Source organism: Siphateles boraxobius, unplaced genomic scaffold (assembly GCF_051911475.1).
Source record: "Siphateles boraxobius isolate OS27281-9 unplaced genomic scaffold, OSU_SipBor_1 24, whole genome shotgun sequence".
Classification (NCBI taxonomy): domain Eukaryota; kingdom Metazoa; phylum Chordata; class Actinopteri; order Cypriniformes; family Leuciscidae; genus Siphateles; species Siphateles boraxobius.
Genome location: NW_027508855.1, coordinates 8,284,179 through 8,302,375, shown reverse-complemented (window position 1 = coordinate 8,302,375; position 18,197 = coordinate 8,284,179). Strand labels below are relative to the sequence as shown.

General features: G+C 37.4%; 1 protein-coding gene across 1 annotated transcript in view; it reads right to left on the bottom strand.

The window, feature by feature from the left end:
• Window positions 1–18,197, bottom strand: part of LOC143748921 (connector enhancer of kinase suppressor of ras 2) — a 53,517-nt gene that overhangs the window by 21,287 nt on the left and 14,033 nt on the right. Inside the window, exons 2-8 of the mRNA XM_077241197.1 lie at window positions 13,835–13,998; window positions 9,063–9,265; window positions 8,628–8,715; window positions 8,455–8,496; window positions 7,349–7,468; window positions 6,901–6,960; window positions 4,581–4,649 (exon numbers count right to left, since the gene is read on the bottom strand). Of these exons, the coding sequence (XP_077097312.1) occupies window positions 4,581–4,649; window positions 6,901–6,960; window positions 7,349–7,468; window positions 8,455–8,496; window positions 8,628–8,715; window positions 9,063–9,265; window positions 13,835–13,998 (746 nt within the window). The remainder of the gene's footprint in view (window positions 1–4,580; window positions 4,650–6,900; window positions 6,961–7,348; window positions 7,469–8,454; window positions 8,497–8,627; window positions 8,716–9,062; window positions 9,266–13,834; window positions 13,999–18,197) is intronic.

Below are 18,197 nucleotides of genomic sequence, written 5' to 3'. Positions count from 1 at the left end.
TACCTTCATTATGCATTTTAAATATAACTGTCTATTCCCATAACTTGTACACATAGTTCTGGACACCTCCAGAATGCTTTCGGTGTGATCGATCAGAATACGTACAGTAATATCCAGTAAAATATAGTTTACTATGTTTTCCATCTTTGGAGTGAAAAGAGACCAAAACTAACATCACTGGTGTTCTTAGATAACGGCGTTTACGACCCAAAGGAATGTTCACAGAACTGTGGCCCTCTCTGAATTCTAACCAAGGAGGAGAAATGAATCCTGTATTCATATATATATATATGCTATTATATATCCACTTGAGAATTGTATGAACAATGTATCTAAGTTCCCTATTTCATGAGTTGCCTTTTTGTGGTTTGGTCTATGTTTCTCGACAACTCTAATGCGATAATGTTTTAAACTTTGCCAACTAATGTTTAACCAAATCCATTTGTGGCAAGTTTGGTCTCGATAAACTCCAATCTTCATTCCCCATTTGTTAATTGACATTACATTTTGCTAAACTTGTGACACATTAGTATTATAAGAATTGTGAAGATTCTGCTCTTAAACACCCTAATTTCGTCGGTTTCAAATGTCTCTCTCTTAGACAAAGAGCAATAAAAACCAAAGTCCCGCCTGTGAAATTCCAACCCTCTAATTGTCCAAGTCAACAGGAAGAGGCCGGATTTCTCCAAGGTGATAAATGACGCTTCCCCCCTCCGCTCGCTCTGTTACTTCGCCTGTTTTTATGTCATAATGTAAGGTCTCGCCTCCGGGCGAGCTCTTCGCCTTTCTTTTATTTGTTTCTAGTTTAGTTTGTGTTTTTCAGTCTTAGATAAGTCTCCGTGTTTAATTCCAATCGACGAGTGAAAAGAACACCGCGTGACATATCTCTTCAGCAAATCCATCTACAAGGGACCTTTAAACGAGCGCGCGCTCGTTTTGAAGGAGAAACACGCGCACGTGACCACGTGGCGACAGACGCACACACGCTTCTTCACCAGCCATGCGAAGATGTGACGTTAACTCCGCGTGATTTCCCGCTGTAGAGATTCTATTTCTTTTCTTTGTTAGTCAAAGTTTTGTTTTCCGTAGTCGACTCTGTTCACTTCCACAAAGTGAAACGAACTTAGCCGAACTATTTTCCTTTGGTAATGTTACCCCAAAGACTTGGAAACTCCGTTCAACGCGCGCCAAGCAGCACCCAGTGACGCTTCCTAAAGGACTCCGCTCACGCACAGCGCAGGAATGCCGCGACACAGAGAGACCCAGAAACTTAAGTATATCTCTTTATAGAGCTTCTAAGAAGCATTAAGATGATGTTTTCGTGTTGTTACAGACAGGGGACTGTCAGGGGGAATGTTGCCAATGCTCTCTCTCTCTCTCTCTCTCTTCCTCTTCCCCTCTCACACGTGTTTCCATTGTCCACACTCTATGCATTTCTCGTTCATCGATGCCTTATCGTGTATTGTTGTTTATTATGTTTGTAAATACATACATCCCATGTAACCGTAGTAAATACATAAGTAGTTCTGCCTTATTAAATTCATTATATTCATCTGATTGATGTACTGCCCTTTTGCTCATTTTCAAGTCCCTTAAGTGCCAAAAGATCTTATAGCAACAAGCTTACAAATTAAAGATACTTTAAAGAGTATGTGTTTATAGGGCAGGAAACCCAATTCTTGTGGCCACAGAATTGCTTTTCCTGAAATCCTATAAAGTAAGATGATATTGTGGAGTCCCACAAATATTAGTCTGACATTTGAGCTAATTAATTTAGCCTGTTTTGTAAGACGTGGTCCGTGTAGTTAATTGCAATCAACTTGTGGTTAAGTGCAAGGATACACAGACATGCATGCAGGTAAAATGACATATCATCCCTTATCGGGAGTTTTATTAACATGTAAGACTGATCTAATCCAAACATGTATGAATTATTATTAATTACCAATTATTAATTATGATATGCAAATTCCCCACGGATTAGATCCGCCCCAGAGTCTTTACATTGTCATGATAGAAATATATAGAGTATATATATATATATATATATATATATATATATATATATAGACAACTCTCTGAAGATTTTTAGCATGGTAATGGATTTGACAATGTTAATGTATTTGGTCTGGGCGGAATAGATCTGCAACACTGTTGCAGTTGATTATTGCTGTTGTTGTAGAGTATTGCTGCTGCAGAGCAAGTACAGGAATACTGCCAATACGCTGCTGTGAGTATGTAAGACATACTGCTGCTGCTGCGCTGCACAAATAGCATATCAATTACACATATGGTAACAAGCCATTTAAATGTTGAGCAGCAAACTCATTGGCTGCAGATGCGACATGAACCACTCAGCTTGTGCCAAGTAGTGAACGCCGTAAATATCATCAGCTTCCGTTAAGGACCCATCAGCCTGCGCCATCTAAAGCTTCATGACAGAACTAGGCATATATACGAATGAGAATTTGATGTGTATATATATATATATATATATATATATATATATATATATATATACACACTATAATATAATCTTTTGTAATATATAACTGAAATTTAAAATAAGGAGAATTTGTGGCTGGGAACAAGCATTAATGTGTTTAAAAATTAATGTGCATTCATTTTGAGAAAACAATGTTACAGTGCAAAAAAAAAAAATATGGTCCTAAAGTAAGAAATATTTTCTTTAGAAATATATAATTGGTATCACTTTACAATAATGTCTAATTTATTAAAATGAGTTAACTAGCATGAACTAACATTGAGCAACATATTTTTTACAGTATTGATTAACTTTTATTAATGTTAGATAATGTTCATGTGCATAGTTCGTGGTGCATTAAAGGCAGGGTAGGTAGAATTCCCTAAAAATACTTTTTTCCAAATTTGTTTAAACTGTCTTTATATATCAATGCATAATTAAAATGTAAGTAATCTGGAAAAGAAATTATAAAATGCTAAAAATGCTTTTAGTCCTCTCAGGACTGCAATAAACACAGCTCATCATCCATTAACTCCCACCCCCTCCCTTCTCGGCTCCTTCCAAAGCCACGCCCCCCCAAAAAAAGGAATGCATGATCCCGGCCGTTCGCTCAGCTGGAAGAGTCGGACGCGTTTACCAGCGCCGAGCAGAGAGGAGCGCAGTGCATGTAGTGACATCATGTTAGAATCACAAGTAATAACATAACTAACTTTATCAGTATGAATATAAACAATTAACATGGCTGTTAGTACTCACTATCAACCTCGCATATCGATACTGGTAAAGTTTAAAATATTTTACTAGCTCGTAACCAAATCAAACTTAATATAAGGCAAAGCTATAAATAGCTTCATTGATACACGTTAGCCGTTACTATCAGTAACTGTGAAGGTGAATTTTTAAGATTCGTAACATATACAGGTGTTTTGCATGTAAGAGCTTCCACGATGGAAGCACTGTTGGCTCTGATGAGGACTACACTCCGGCTAGTACCGCATCGTCGGCTCAAGGACAGGTCCGCGGTCGAGGGCGAAGCAGAGGAGGTTGTGCAAGGTATTGCTTATTTATCGTCTCAACCCTGGCTCATTAACAGTAACGTTATACCAGTCGACACCAAAGTTACACTGTCATAGCTAAGCCAGTGTAACTTAAGTTATGCTACGTAACGTTAGGTAGCTATATTAGGTAGCTACGTGTGCTAGTGATACATGCTTCATGAAAAAATAAATGCCATCAAAATGAAAACAGCAAGATTACCTGTCCAGCAATAATAAAGCCATCATGGAGTCACTTTTCAGCCCCTTGAGATCCCTCAGTTGTCGCCACCGCTAGAAAGCCACACCGATATTGACTCTCGTATGATTTCTTGATTTATCCAAAGACTTTTTGTTCATAGCCTTTTCAAATACTGTCTTCCTTTTTTTAACTTGTTTGACTTCGCTGCCTCTATATGCAGGTACTGAGAATTTTGACTGTTCTTTCTCTGCCATAATTGTTATTACTAGCTTCCGTGCCTCTTCAAACGGGTGCGCGCATTTGGGCTGCTCCTGTATCAGCAAGGGTGGTATCCATGGTAGCGAGGGAGAGTGACAGTCGCCCCAGCCAATCATTTCTTTCGTCCCGAATGGAATAATGAGCTGTGTTTATTACAGTCCTGAGAGGACTACAGACACTCGATTTTTATAATTTCTTTTCCAGAGTACTTACATTTTAATTATGCATTGATATATAGAGACCGTTTAAACAAATTTGGAAAAAAGTATTTTTGGGAAATTCTACCTACCCTGCCTTTAACTAATGTTAACCGATACAGCATTTGATCTTAAAAAGGTATTAGTAAATGGGTTAGGGTTAGAAAAATTATTGTTCATTGTTAGTTCATGTTAACAAATGTTAACAAATGAAACCTTATTGTAAAGTTTTCCCATTTCTTACAAAGAAATTTTGCAGACAGGTTCTTGTCAGGCTTCATGAGATTCACCTGAAAACCCTTGAGCATCAACTGCCAATCAATATCTGCACAAACAATATAATATCTGCACATTTATGCACTAAGAGGCATGCACAGATGACTGATCCATACAAAGATACACACCACTGTTTGGTGATTGACCTGAATGACCTCATCACCGGCATGGATCTTCTTACACAGATCTGCGGGAGACTGCAGGAGAGAGATAGAGAGATTAATAACCCCTGCTCATTATAGAAATAAATCTGACACCAATTATTTACCAAGGCATTTCGTTGTTGTATTATAGTATCATACATGCCTGAATGTTGACCTTTCCTATGAAGAACGTTTGACGTCTTTTCATCAAAGTCTCACTCATCTGGGCTGCGTAAGCCTAAGTATATCGTGGAGACCATTGGTTTCTAACTTTCTACAATCTACTTAGGCTTACAATGCTTTTGCGAACACAGCTCTGCTCTCTCCATACACTTAGGCATAAACAGTTAAAACATTTATTTTAAAGAATATTTTCATAATCGGTTCAAACATAGTAAGCAGTCATTTCGATGATGCTTCAATGCACAGTGACTTACAGTCCCGCCTGGAGCAACCTCAGATTAAGTGCCTTTCTCAAGGGTAAAACAGTTGACATTTTCAAACATTTTGAGGTTTGAACTTACATTTTGTCCAAATCTTTAACCACTAAACCATGCCACACCAGTCCAGAATGTTATTCAGAAGATTTTGCATTTGATCTGATATGTTGTTCTACAGACTGAATAGACTGAAAAAAAATCATTAAAAACTGTAAAATCCATTTAGCTGAACAGTAGGCTAAATGTGCATTAAGAGTTAGAAGTCAATGAATTCTGTTCTTCCAGCAACTAAAAAAGGGCATGTTTGAGTTCAACCCAATTGAACATCTACATAAATGATTTAACAACAGCACTGGAACAATCCACCATTTCAAGCCTCACTCTAGCCAGCTCTAAAATCAAGTGCCTGCTCAATGCGGATGACCTGGTTCTGCTGTCCCCACAGAAGAGCTTCAGCACAAAATGTGCTTTATAGAGCAATACTGTCTGAAATGGGCACTGACAATATGAAGAAAACCAGACCCATTTTTTATCTCTGGAATAAGAAGTCCTATCACACAGCATCATCAATAATGACATTAGATTTGACATAAACACTTATACACTCTCAGACAAAAAGGTACAAAAGCTGTCACTGAGGTGGTACCGTTTCAAAAGCTACACCTAAAGAGTGCATGTTAGTACTTCAAATGTACCATATTAGTACTTGTAAATGGTAAATTATAATCTTTTTTAGGTTAGCAGTAACATCCCAGTGACCGCTTTTTTACTATTTTATCTTAGAATGTAGGAGTTTTAATCTAACAGTAGAAGAACTTAGATGGTGCTTTACATAATATAATTATGACAAACCAGTCTGGATAAAATTATTTTAGTTATTTATAACATCAAATCTCATGCTGATGAGCAATACATCAACTATAAATATCAAACACTGGCATAAATTAAAACCTTATTTGGAAACAAGCAGAGGTGGTTCAAAGAGTGCTATTGTAACTTTTAAAGGTGCTTTAACAAATTGTAATCTACAGTGGCATTTAGATGTATTTACACAGACTGTTTAATGTGGCTCAGAGATGGCATAAATGCATGTACACAGCAATTGTAAATACATAATAAACAAAGCAATTTCAAGAGGTTCCTTTCACCATTGGTGCTCTGGCCCTAAATAATACTATGAAATTGATGTTTTAAAAGTAACATTTTGAATACTGAAATTGGAAATTATTTAAAAAAATTAAATCCATCCATTTTCAAAATAACTTGTCCTACAGTATGTAGGGTCATGGATGCTCAGACCATTGATCTCGGGCAGAAGGAGGGGAGCACCCTTGACGGATGGCCAGTCCATCATAGGGCTTAAGAAAATAAAGTAATATTTTTAAATATGAAACTAAAACCTTTAGAAGGTGGAAGAAAGTCCCTGTCTTTATGAATGGGTCATTAAATCATTCACTCAAATGACTAATTTAAAAAAGCAGATTCATTCAATAACAAAACACTGCTGTGTGTTGCTTAGAGATGGCTATTTTTGGCTATTGTATTCACTATTTTTAGTGAATATTGTGGACTCTCAAAGCATGTTTAGTTTGGTTTTTGCAAAGTGAGAGACACTTAATAAATGTCAGCTCGCACATTGTTAAAACAACAATTATGATATCATCATAGACAATACATATCACACACCCCTAAATGGCATGCCTATATTCTTAAATAACCATGGGAAGTGGGAAGAAGTGAGGAGAGCAACGGTTTATAATCTTAGGATTTGGATTTGTAGAATTTATATGAAAAAGCTCCTCTCCAATATTTGTTAGGACCCTGACTATAAGACAGGTAAAGAATAAATACAGCTCTGAACTCACATTCTCTGTAGTTCCAGTGATCACATGAAGACCATCATATGTGGACTTGATGTACATGCCCTAAAAAGAAGAAAGAGAGTGTTTTGAGATTTATACAGATTTTTCAAACTGCCCTAAAGTCACTGAATGGAATTGCAAAAACAATGATTGTTTTCAAACAGGTTTCCCTGTCTGCTATTGGTCACACAAACAAATAGTCCTGCCCCAAACTCACGCCATTGGTTGAGTCAATATTGCTATGTCGGGTATTTAAACAAGCAGAGCAATTTTTGATATCACCACAGAGCAACAGTGTTTTTCTTTTTAAAGAAATCAAACTACAATTGGCTTTTTTATAGTTGTCTCTGTGATGAGAGAAAGTTCCTAAAATCCAACCAATTACACCCTTCCTTTTTAAACATTCTTTGTTTCAATGAGTATGAAAGGGATATTGCTGTTGTTTACTCACCAGGCCCTCGCTAGGCATAACGTTAGTCAGATGGACAACCTCGAGGTGAGCAGACTGTGACACCAACGAATCGGACGACAATGAAATAATGTGCTCACAGATACCTGATAAAGTCTTACACTGGAAAGAGAGACAAAGACAGAAAGACAATGAGAGACAAACAGACAGTGTTTTCTGTCTATGTTTGCGATTCCATTGTAAATCTCTCAGTCTAATTATAGCTGTTGAACTGGGAGGGAGCGGTAAATACTGGCAACCCTGCAGCAGTCCAAACCAATCACATGAAAGGCATTCAGCATCATGAAATATACCCATAATGTATAATGAATCTGCATTAATAAGTCACATACTATATGTATATTTATTCATGTTATATTCTTTCTTTCATCTTTTTCTGTCTATTTGTATCCATCTATCCATCCCTCTCTCTCTTTCTCTCTGTTCTACAGGCAGTGATCCTGAAGGGAGAAAAATCTGCATTATTCAGGATATCCAACCTTAGGCAAAGCACACACACACACACACACACACACACACACACACACACACACACACACACACACACACACACACACACAGAAACACATTGACGTTTGCTTCAGAGCAGACCAGATACATGTGACTTCACAAACACGTTTTACTTGAAATACATAAATATAAGGGCTGTGTGTGAGTGTGAAAAGTGTGTGTGTGCTTGATTGCTATTCTTATGAAATACGTTTTGAAAATGAAATCACAACTATAGTAAAATGTGGACGGAGGATGTTCCTCTCTTGTATTAAGCTTTTACAATGTGGCCTGATAATTTAAGTCTAAATGAATGTCTTAAAGGACAGTCCTTTACCTAGAAAAGTGGTCCCACCTCAAAGCAGGGTTTAGACATCTTCACAGATCAAATAATACCTCTGTAATAATTCACATAAATGGTTTAACAATAATATAATTTTCACATTTCTGCTTACTGTGCAGTAGTGAGTCAAAATAATTGTCTGTGCTAATCGAAAGTATGCTCTTACTACAGTTAGTGGGGGTCCTCACAAGTATAGGTGTATGTAAAAGTTTGTGTGTGTAAAAGAGAAAGTATATGAGGCTTAAGAAACACTTACCACATGCAGAATCTTATTTTCAGTTTCATACACTGTGCAATCCTAAGAGGAGAAGAACATTTTTACATTTAAAACAATAAAGGACTGTGCTGTTTTTGTGTGTTGAATACCATTGAATAACAAAACACTCACTCACATTAGGACACACACACCTGTTCTACACACACACACACCTGTTGTACTATAGTGGTTAGCTCTAAACAGAGCTGAACAATGTTGTTCTTCAGCACTGAGTACTCAGAAACACTGACAAATGGAGACCTGCAAACAAAGCAAACACATACATAAAGAGACGAGGGCATTTTTCACATTCTAAACAGAGGTTGGGAACAAGACCTAGGCTGGACTTCAAAACTTGGGTCTCTCATGAGCACCACACTACAATATGTCAAAGCACTTGTTCACTTGCCACTATACAAACGAGAATTTAATTAGGTTGCTTTTTATTTGTTATTTTGGACAGCTTATCAAGGCTATTTGACTGCCTTTTAATACAGTCCTATCAGTTTTGATTTCAATTCCATTCATTTCTATGATATCATATGACTTTTAGGTCTGTTCTACTCAGCTCAGGTGAGTTCATGCCCTGTTCGGGGAGGTTTGAGTACCTGTCCAGCCATGCCAGTAGATTTTTAGCAGCTCCGATGAGGTCAACGACTGATGTCAGGAAATCGTTTGGAAGACGCCGTGAGACTCGTCCGTCATAATGGCCCCCACGGCGCCGCCCCGTGATGAAGTTCTGCAGATTCTTAGCGGATGCATTGAGTTTGTGTGACAAAGTCCGCAAATTCTCTGTCTCTAGACCATAGTTCTGCAACAGGAAAAATATCATTGTTGAAGTAGGTATTCTACTGTTCAAAAGATTTCTTTTAAGAAATTTTTATTTTTATTTAGCAAGGGTGCATTAAATTGATCAAGTGACAGTAAAGACTTTTGCAATGTTCAAAAGATTTATATTTCAATTAAATACTGTTCTTTTGAGCTTTCTGTTCATCAAAGAATCCTGTAAAAAATCTATTATGGTTTCCACAAAAATATGAAGTAACTGTTTTCAACATTGATAATAATAAATGTTCGTTGAGCACCAAATCAGCATAGTAGAATGATTTCTGAACAAAATGTACAAAATCCCTTTCCAAGACAGTCTGTTCACTCAGCGGCCATATTTGCAATCCCTCTGGGCAGCTATTTTGGGAATTCAAGATCAAGCCCTATCTATTTGAAAGGGGGAATCCTTAAATCTAAAAAACCGCTTGCTGAACTAACAATTAAATAACATATTTCAAATCTGCAACAAAAAACTGATATGAACTGTCAAAAAAAAATTGTTTCTAATGCTCAAATAGCATTTGAGCATAAGGGAGAACGCGGGACATATTCCGCCATACTGCGCGTTGCTGCTTCTCCCATTTATAATTAATATGAGTGAACCGTCTTTGTATATCTTTAGTCTTTGATCATGTGACACTGAAGACTGGAGTAATGGCTGCTGAAAATTCAGCTTAGCCACCACAGGAATAAATTACATTTGAAAATAGAAAACAGTTATTTGAAATTGTAATCATTTCAAGTAAATATTTCTCAATGTTACTGTTTAGCTATACTGTATTTTGATCAAATAAATACGGCCTTGATGACTGAACGACTTCTTTCAAAAAAATTAAAAACAATCTTACTGACCACAAACTTTTGAATGTTAGTGTGTCTGACAAAGCATGAGAGCTTGAGCGAGCTCTTAACGCATTATAGTCCTTCACGTCTATTGCGATCTCAAAGTTCTGGCCAGTTGATAATACCTAGAATACCTAGGCGGTAGATCCTTTTCCTATTTAGCACCAAAACTTTGGAACAATCTTCCTAACATTGTCCGGGAAGCAGACACAGTCTGTCAGTTCAAAGCTAGACTAAAAACACATCTCTTTGACCTAGCATTCACATAACACTCTATAGACTTCTATAATTCAATATTAGGCTGCTTAGATTAGGTCAGCCGGAACTGGGAACACTTCCCTTAAATCCTGATGTACTTGTTACATCATAAGAAGAATGGCATCTACGCTAATTTTAGTGTCTTTGTTTATCCCGAGGTTTTCCCGCAGCCGGCCGGATCCAGGCCGTTTCCAGATCTGACGAAGGACTTTCGCCTGGACCTGATGACAATGCAGTGCTGAAGTGCCAACTAGCCTCTCCCTATGGAGGATCCCTATACCACTCTACAGATAAAGCGTTGTGGAATTTTTTTGTTTCGCGTACCTACCCAAAGTGATAAGATAAAATAAAATTCTGCATCAAAATTTATAGACAAGACAAGTCGTTTGTTTAGGCATGGTTTGTAAGGAATTACAAACCTGTGCACATATATTCAAACGCACATAATTATAGAATCAATTCTTAATGCGCATGTGAACGCCATCAGCGTCTATCACAGGTTCACGTTTAAAGTCTGTTTAGAGAGAACGGTGTCGTCTTAGCGGCCCCTAATTTAATAACAAATGATCATTTAGATGGAAGTGAATCCATCAAAACTAACTTTAGCTGGAAAAAACATTTTTCAAGAACCACTATAAAACCAAACCAATCTCTGTTACCTTAAATTATATGTTTATCTCTGTAAAGCTGCTTTGAAACAATCTACATTGTTAAAAGCGCTATATAAATGAGGATGACTTGACTTGACTTGAGAGATTTATTATTTTAAAATGTTCTTTTCAATACAGTGCAATAGCAGTTTTTTTCTAAGAGGGTCCAAGGTCTGAAGCATAGCATGGCATCTTATGGCTGATTTTATCATTCTGAGACTGCTAAGTGTAAGTGTAAGCAGCAGAAAAATCAAGCAGCATTCTCACAGCATGTACAGAGGGTCATCACTACACACTAACAAAGTTACTCAGAAATAAAACACTGCCTACACTGTGGAATGAAATCAAGCACACAATCAAGTCACTATTCATTTCTGGAAAAATGCATTACTCAGAATAAATGCCATTTTCTCAGAACTGCTGTTTGGAGAACCCATCATTTCTGATCGATCGGCTAAATAGTTCAATAACCGGACCGTTCTGATTCACAATTGGCTGTTTCAAGTAACAAACAGTAGATTTTCTCACATTTCCTTTGGGTTTGTTTATAGTGTTAATCACCTGGACCCAACATCTCTCATTTATAGGCAAGAGGGGTTTTTCCAACTTCTTCTCCATTTTTTCTATATATGGTGTAAACTGGTATCTGCAGCAGTGACGTGTCTTTTTCTACAGTTGTGACTGTTGTTCTTTTATCTAATTCAGGCTCCTCGTTGCATAAATTACAGCCGCCATGCATATTAATATGTAGACACCATTCAATGTTCCAACCATTATTATAAATAGATCCTTATATAAATAGGTTCACGGGTAAGATCTTTGAAACGTTGTTCAGCACTTCAAGGCACAAGTTCCCAGGTGGCTATGAATGTCGGGATAAATAGCAGAGACCTAAAAAATAAATAATCATTAAAAAAAAACAGAAGGTCAGTAGAACCCATGAAAATTTAGGAGTGTACTGGTGACAGTTGACTCTTGTTTCCAGATCTGACGAAGGACTTTCGCCTGGACCTGATGACAATGCAGTGCTGAAGTGCCAACTAGCCTCTCCCTATGGAGGATCCCTATACTACTCTACAGATAAAGCGTTGTGGAATTTTTCGGTTCGCGTACCTACCCAAAGTGATAAGATAAAATAAATATTCTGCATCAAAATTTATAGACAAGTAGTTTGTTTAGGCATGGTTTGTAAGGAATTACAAACCTGCGCACATATATTCAAACGCACATAACTATAGAATCAATTCTTAATGCGCATGTGAACGCCATCAGCGTCTATCACAGGTTCACGTTTAAAGTCTGTTTAGAGAGAACGGTGTCGTCTTAGCGGCCCCTAATTTAATAACAAATGATCATTTAGACGGAAGTGAATCAATCAAAACTAACTTTAGCTGGAAAAAACATTTTTCAAGAGCCACTATAAAACCAAATCAATCTCTGTTACCTTAAATTATATGTTTATCTCTGTAAAGCTGCTTTGAAACAATCTACATTGTTAAAAGCGCTATATAAATGAGGATGACTTGACTTGACTTGACTTGACTTTTAAAAAAGGTTCAATGCAAAATTTATAAGGTGCGAAAGACTTTGCGATGGTGCTTCAGAGGGCAGGTATGCACCATATTTTATTTTATTTTATTTTATTTTAAAGCCAAATGGAAACAGCAGTTTAAAACCCTTGTTTTAGTACAGTGGTTAATTGATTGATGACTATTATGTATAATATTAAAAATGTATATATTTAATTTATAAAAATTTTATTTGTTATAATATTTATTATTTTGTAATTGTAGATTCATATGATTAATTTACACAATTGATATTTTTGTTATGATATTCATAATGTTAATTAATTTTATATTTACGAATTTATATTTAATTTAAAATGTTTACCTTAAAATGGAAGCCTGTGAAACACACATTTCAATGTAAAGCTGTGTTGTTATTGTTAACTAAAACTAAAACTATTAAAATCAGTTTTTATCAAATTAAATAAAACAGGAATAAATTAAAATAAAATATAAATATTGGATGAACAACTGGTTAAAAAACTTGCCTTGGAAATGTTACTTTAGCAACAAACGGAAATAAAATATAAAAGTTGACGCTGAAGAACTAAAAGAACTAAAATTGAAAAAAAAATTTTTTACAAAAGCAAAATTACTAAAACTTAAATAAAAAAATAATAAAATCTAAATAATTAAAATTAAAACCGACCATCTAAAAATAAAATCGAATTTAAAAACAAAATCAATCAATAAATAATATAATAGCATAAAAATAATATTAGTCAAGAAGTACTGCTGTCTGCAATGTTGCTGCACACTGGACAAATAAAATTGGACTATGACTGAGTAGGCGACCCTTCGCTGTCATCTGCGATAAGATCTCAAATTGTTTTAGACCCTATTTGCATTTGTATTTATTGCTGTCCACTTGTAATCCTTTCACCCGAGACAGCTCTTTAGCCTACTTATAAACCTGAATTCTGCTTCTGAGATGAATTGGTTTGCATGAACAGCTGTGAGGAAGTTAGCTAGTTGACTGAGATTGAACTCCTCCTCTCATTCTATGATGCATTAATTCTTCCAGCAGCCAATCAGAACCAAAAACGTATCTTCCCTTCCTTGCACACAAACTCCCTCCTCTTTTAGTATACTGGTTGAGAGATTCCCGCTGGGTGTTAATCATTCAGTGTTAAGCGGAGTTTGAATAAAATGTCTGTCGTGTCATTAATACAAAACAAACACATCATTATCACAGCCGGTCTCATTTTCCCTCTCACACACACACACACACACCAGTGCACAGAGTAAGTCCACAGCCTCCAGAATGAGCTCCTGGTGTCCGATGCGGGTCACGCCGAGCTCTTCCAGCTCCTGATGGGTGATGTGAAGCAGCTGCTCTCCGTTTATCTGCTCTCTCTCAAATGTCCTCATATACTGCAGCAAACAGTCATCCAACCCTAAGAGAGAGAGAGAGAGAGAGAGAGAGAGAGAGAGAGAGAGAGAGAGAGAGAGAGAGAGAGAGAGAGAAGTGCAACACAACCATGTGATCATAATTCATTTATGTCATGTAATAAACTTAAAATGTGACCCAGTGTATAATGGAGCTTCTCTCCATACAGAGAGCTGTCATTAGGATGATTAATACGCAACACTCACACACACCAAACGCAATGCATAAACACATCGTAAACCTGCAAATGATGTCAAGTGGCTAATTCCTGTAACAGTTTGTGCTTTATCCCCGATAAACCACTTAGTGAATACAGGCACGTCTCTCAGAAAGAGACACACCTGCATATTTCAAGGCAGCGACACACTCATTTGCTTTCTCAGAGGATGATATTGGCCGAGACTCTTCAAATTCAGAACATTCTGAACTTGCAGATGCACCCAAGCTCTGTGTCCTTCATAAACAGCTATATGGTCTCAAACACACATACACACACAAGATAACCTATGTGTTATTTTATCGACATGCACTTGTGTGTGTGTGTGTGTGTGTTTATGTACTGTGTGTGTGTAGTGTGTAGGATGTCCTTCAGCTAAACAGACTTTCTCTCGTGCTCAGTCTCTTCATTCTCTCGTTCTGCTCCAGCTATACGGGCTGCTTGGCAACCGTTGCTTAGAGACGGTGAGGTAAGCCTGCACAGGGAATGATAAAGTCCTCCATTTCCTACAGTCCTATACACACACACACACAACACACACACACATACACACACACATCAATACTGGAAAAGCGCACACATACATACACTGCAAACATATACACACATTAAAGAAGTGTGTATTTCCTCCAGCACTCGCATCCCCAAATGGAATAATTTTACAGTTGGTTGGATGACCAGATTATGCAGCCAAATACTCACACACCATTGGTCAGGCGGGAATGGCTTACTTCTGGCTTACTGGGGGTGCATACCATTATAGTAGTTGAACAAACTCAGGGTTACGGAATTAGCTTTGAGTTGACCAAAACCAAACCAGTCAAATCAGGCTTTGTTTTTTACCATGTTGTAGATGGAGCATGAGCACATGAAAGTGTGACATCAGCGAACTGCCAATCATATGCCTTGAAACGTGCAAAACTGTGTTTCGCTTCTCGCGAGAGAGTCAGTGCGATTCAATTGTCTCTTCTGCCAAGGATTAAGATATTGAAGAATATGAAGTATATAAATGCATTTACACAGCAAGAAGTAAATATCTTGGTATATCATTTGAATATGTAAGCTCATATGTAGTCAATTTTAAAGCTTTATCTATACTGATTCTAAAGCGTGTTTATATTACATATCTGTAGCCTATATTTTGACATAAATTTAAACTTTAACTGATAATTGTTGAAGTAAAATTGCTCATGTTTAATGGATTAAGGGTATATTAATTATACAAATAATATATAAATCAGATAAAATAACTAATAGCTAGTCAGGCTAGCTGTTCAGTTACCTGTCCTTGGGACTCCCCTTCAGGGAAGCCCAGTGAGGGCTACTACCTGATAACCACCAGATGTGGGAATTCGCCTTCAGGGAGGCCCAGTGAGGCCTACTACCTGACAACCACCCTATGTGGAAACTCGCCTTCAGCAAGCTAAACAACTGGTTGCTGTGAATAGTGTTGTTTTTGGTATACTGTTTTAGTTTTAGTCTATTCTTTGTGTCAAGCTGTCATTTTAGTTTTTATTAGTTTTAGTCTCGTTCATACCCTTTTTAGTCTAGTCAAGGTTCAGTTGACTAAGGGTGCTTCCACACCTGCCTCATTTAGTTTGGTTGAATCGCACTAGATGCGGTTCGTTTGGGCAGGTGTGAATGCAGCAATCACACTCGGGTGCACACCAAAAGCGGACCAAACCAGCGTACCGAGACCTCCTCGAAGAGGTGGTCTCGGTACGCTTTCAAAAGAACTCTGGAGCGGTTCATTTGTGCTGAGAACGTGATCCGACCTCATACAGATGAGGATTGAGGATTGTACGATGAGGATTAATGTTTGTTGACAGTTTGCACTTTAAGCATGGTAACTCACGGACAAACTTTGAGTTGTGAGGAGGTGCAGAGCCTCATAGAAATTTGGTCTGATGACTATTTTAGGTCCCAACTTTCAAAACCTCACAAGAACAGAGTAATAACTTGCTAGAGACAGATCCGTTCAAGATAGTTCATTTACTCAGGGAACATCAATAGTCAGCAGTACACTTGATAACAGCCCAGGTGGATTACATCTGCACCAAACAGGTTCTTCTTTGCTACTTTTAAGCCAAAGTCGAACGGCATTAGATTAGATTGCCCCCTACAGGTCAATCTACAAAAGCTTGCTCTAAAACAAACAGCGAAATCTTTGCTTTGTTTGGCTAACAGCTCTCCATAGTAAAAAGCAGCGTGTTGTCTGCCGTATTTTCCCCCTCTTTGTTTACTTCCGGGAGTTCTGTTGGAATTTTCCTGCATGTTAATTCTGACCAATCGAAGTGCAATTATGGAAATACGTTCAAGACACATCTGGCCAACGAGTGATGTGGATGTTGTCACTTGACTGCATTTTGGTTCGTTTCATCAACTCATCAACTGATTCGGACCAGAGCAATCAGAGTGGTGTGAAACGAACCAAAACGCCTGAAAAATTCTACAAAGTATAAGTTTTTGCCCTTGGTCCGGACCAAATGAACCAAGCTACAGATGTGAAAGCACCCTAAAAGTCTGACCATTTTAGTCAGAATTATCCATGACTATTTTTGTCTAGTTTTAGTCGACGTAAATTTATGACATTTTAGTCTAGTTTTAGTCAACGGAAAGAAACTGATGACATTTAGTCTAGTTTTAGGAAATGAAAATTGTATATTAGTCTCTTTTTAGTAATGCAATTCTATTTAACCCAGTCAATATAGTCTAGTATAGACAAAACCAAAATTTTCTTTTAGCCAAACTTATTTCAAACAAGGTTATTTTATTATTGTTACCTTGCTGACTCAAGAATACATCCATTCCAGACACGGAAGACGCTCAGATTTGAATTTACAACATATTTATTTTACCTACCAAACCTGTTAGAAGTACACACATGATGAAATGAAAGTTTTTCCAAATGTCATTTCTTCTTTTTCTCCTAAAAACGAACCCCGGCTGGCCGGCCATTATCAGTCCCTTTCTCTGTGTCAGACTTAACTTTGTTTGTTGTCGTTTATGCTAACACCTGTTTCACACATACTCCGTTTGCAGTGCGTATGTGGTGCTTATTTTTTCCCGTACCCATGTTAACAGGTTACAGCTTTCACACTGCACGCTGATGCGGTCCAGCAATGCGTTCCAGGAGCGGTGTGTATACAGCAGTACAGAAATCGTTTCCGCACCGACTCTATTTTTGCTGTGCTGCACGCGCTGAATTAAAGAACAGCACATGGTTCGTGGTCAGAATGAACACGGATTGACATGAAAATATTGTAATCTCACCATAAATGCATTTAATTAAATTATACTATTATTTTTCAGTCATTTTCTTTTTTACTTTAAGCCCGGGGTAATTAAAGCAAGGAAAACTACACAGTACCTCAACAACACGACATAATGTATGTAGCTACTCTTCGTGGAGGTGGAAAAACAAGTTATTTGTGACTCACAATATTTCTTGTAAAAAAAGATTTAAATGCAAAAGAAAAGGTATGAGAGAGCTATTTTTGTCAATTGTATGTTTTAATTTAAAATGTTTGCGATTTTAACACAAGTAGACCTACATGTTTAAATGTTTTGCCACTTGTTTGAGCAACTCAACATAGAAATCTATATAGAAGTAATGAATTGAATAATAGCCTACGTTTTTTTGTGTATTGAGTTTAAACGTGAATACGTCTGTGAAAGAGTGTAGACCTATAACTACTACTTTTTTATAAAAGTCGCTGATAATAAAAATATTGATTTGAAATAAAGAATAGAGAATAAATGTTGTGTTTGTGGTACAGCCGTAGATCAGTTGCACACTGCAAACGCAGCATATGTGAAAGCACAATAGCGTGTGCTGCTCCTGCGCCACATACGCACCGCAACGCGCACCGCATACGCACTACACACGGAGTCTGTGTGAAACAGGCGTAACTCAGGCAGCTGCATCTTCTAAATAATGCCGCGAGTGGGGCTTGAGGAAGTGACGTCGTCGCAAGTGACATCGTCAC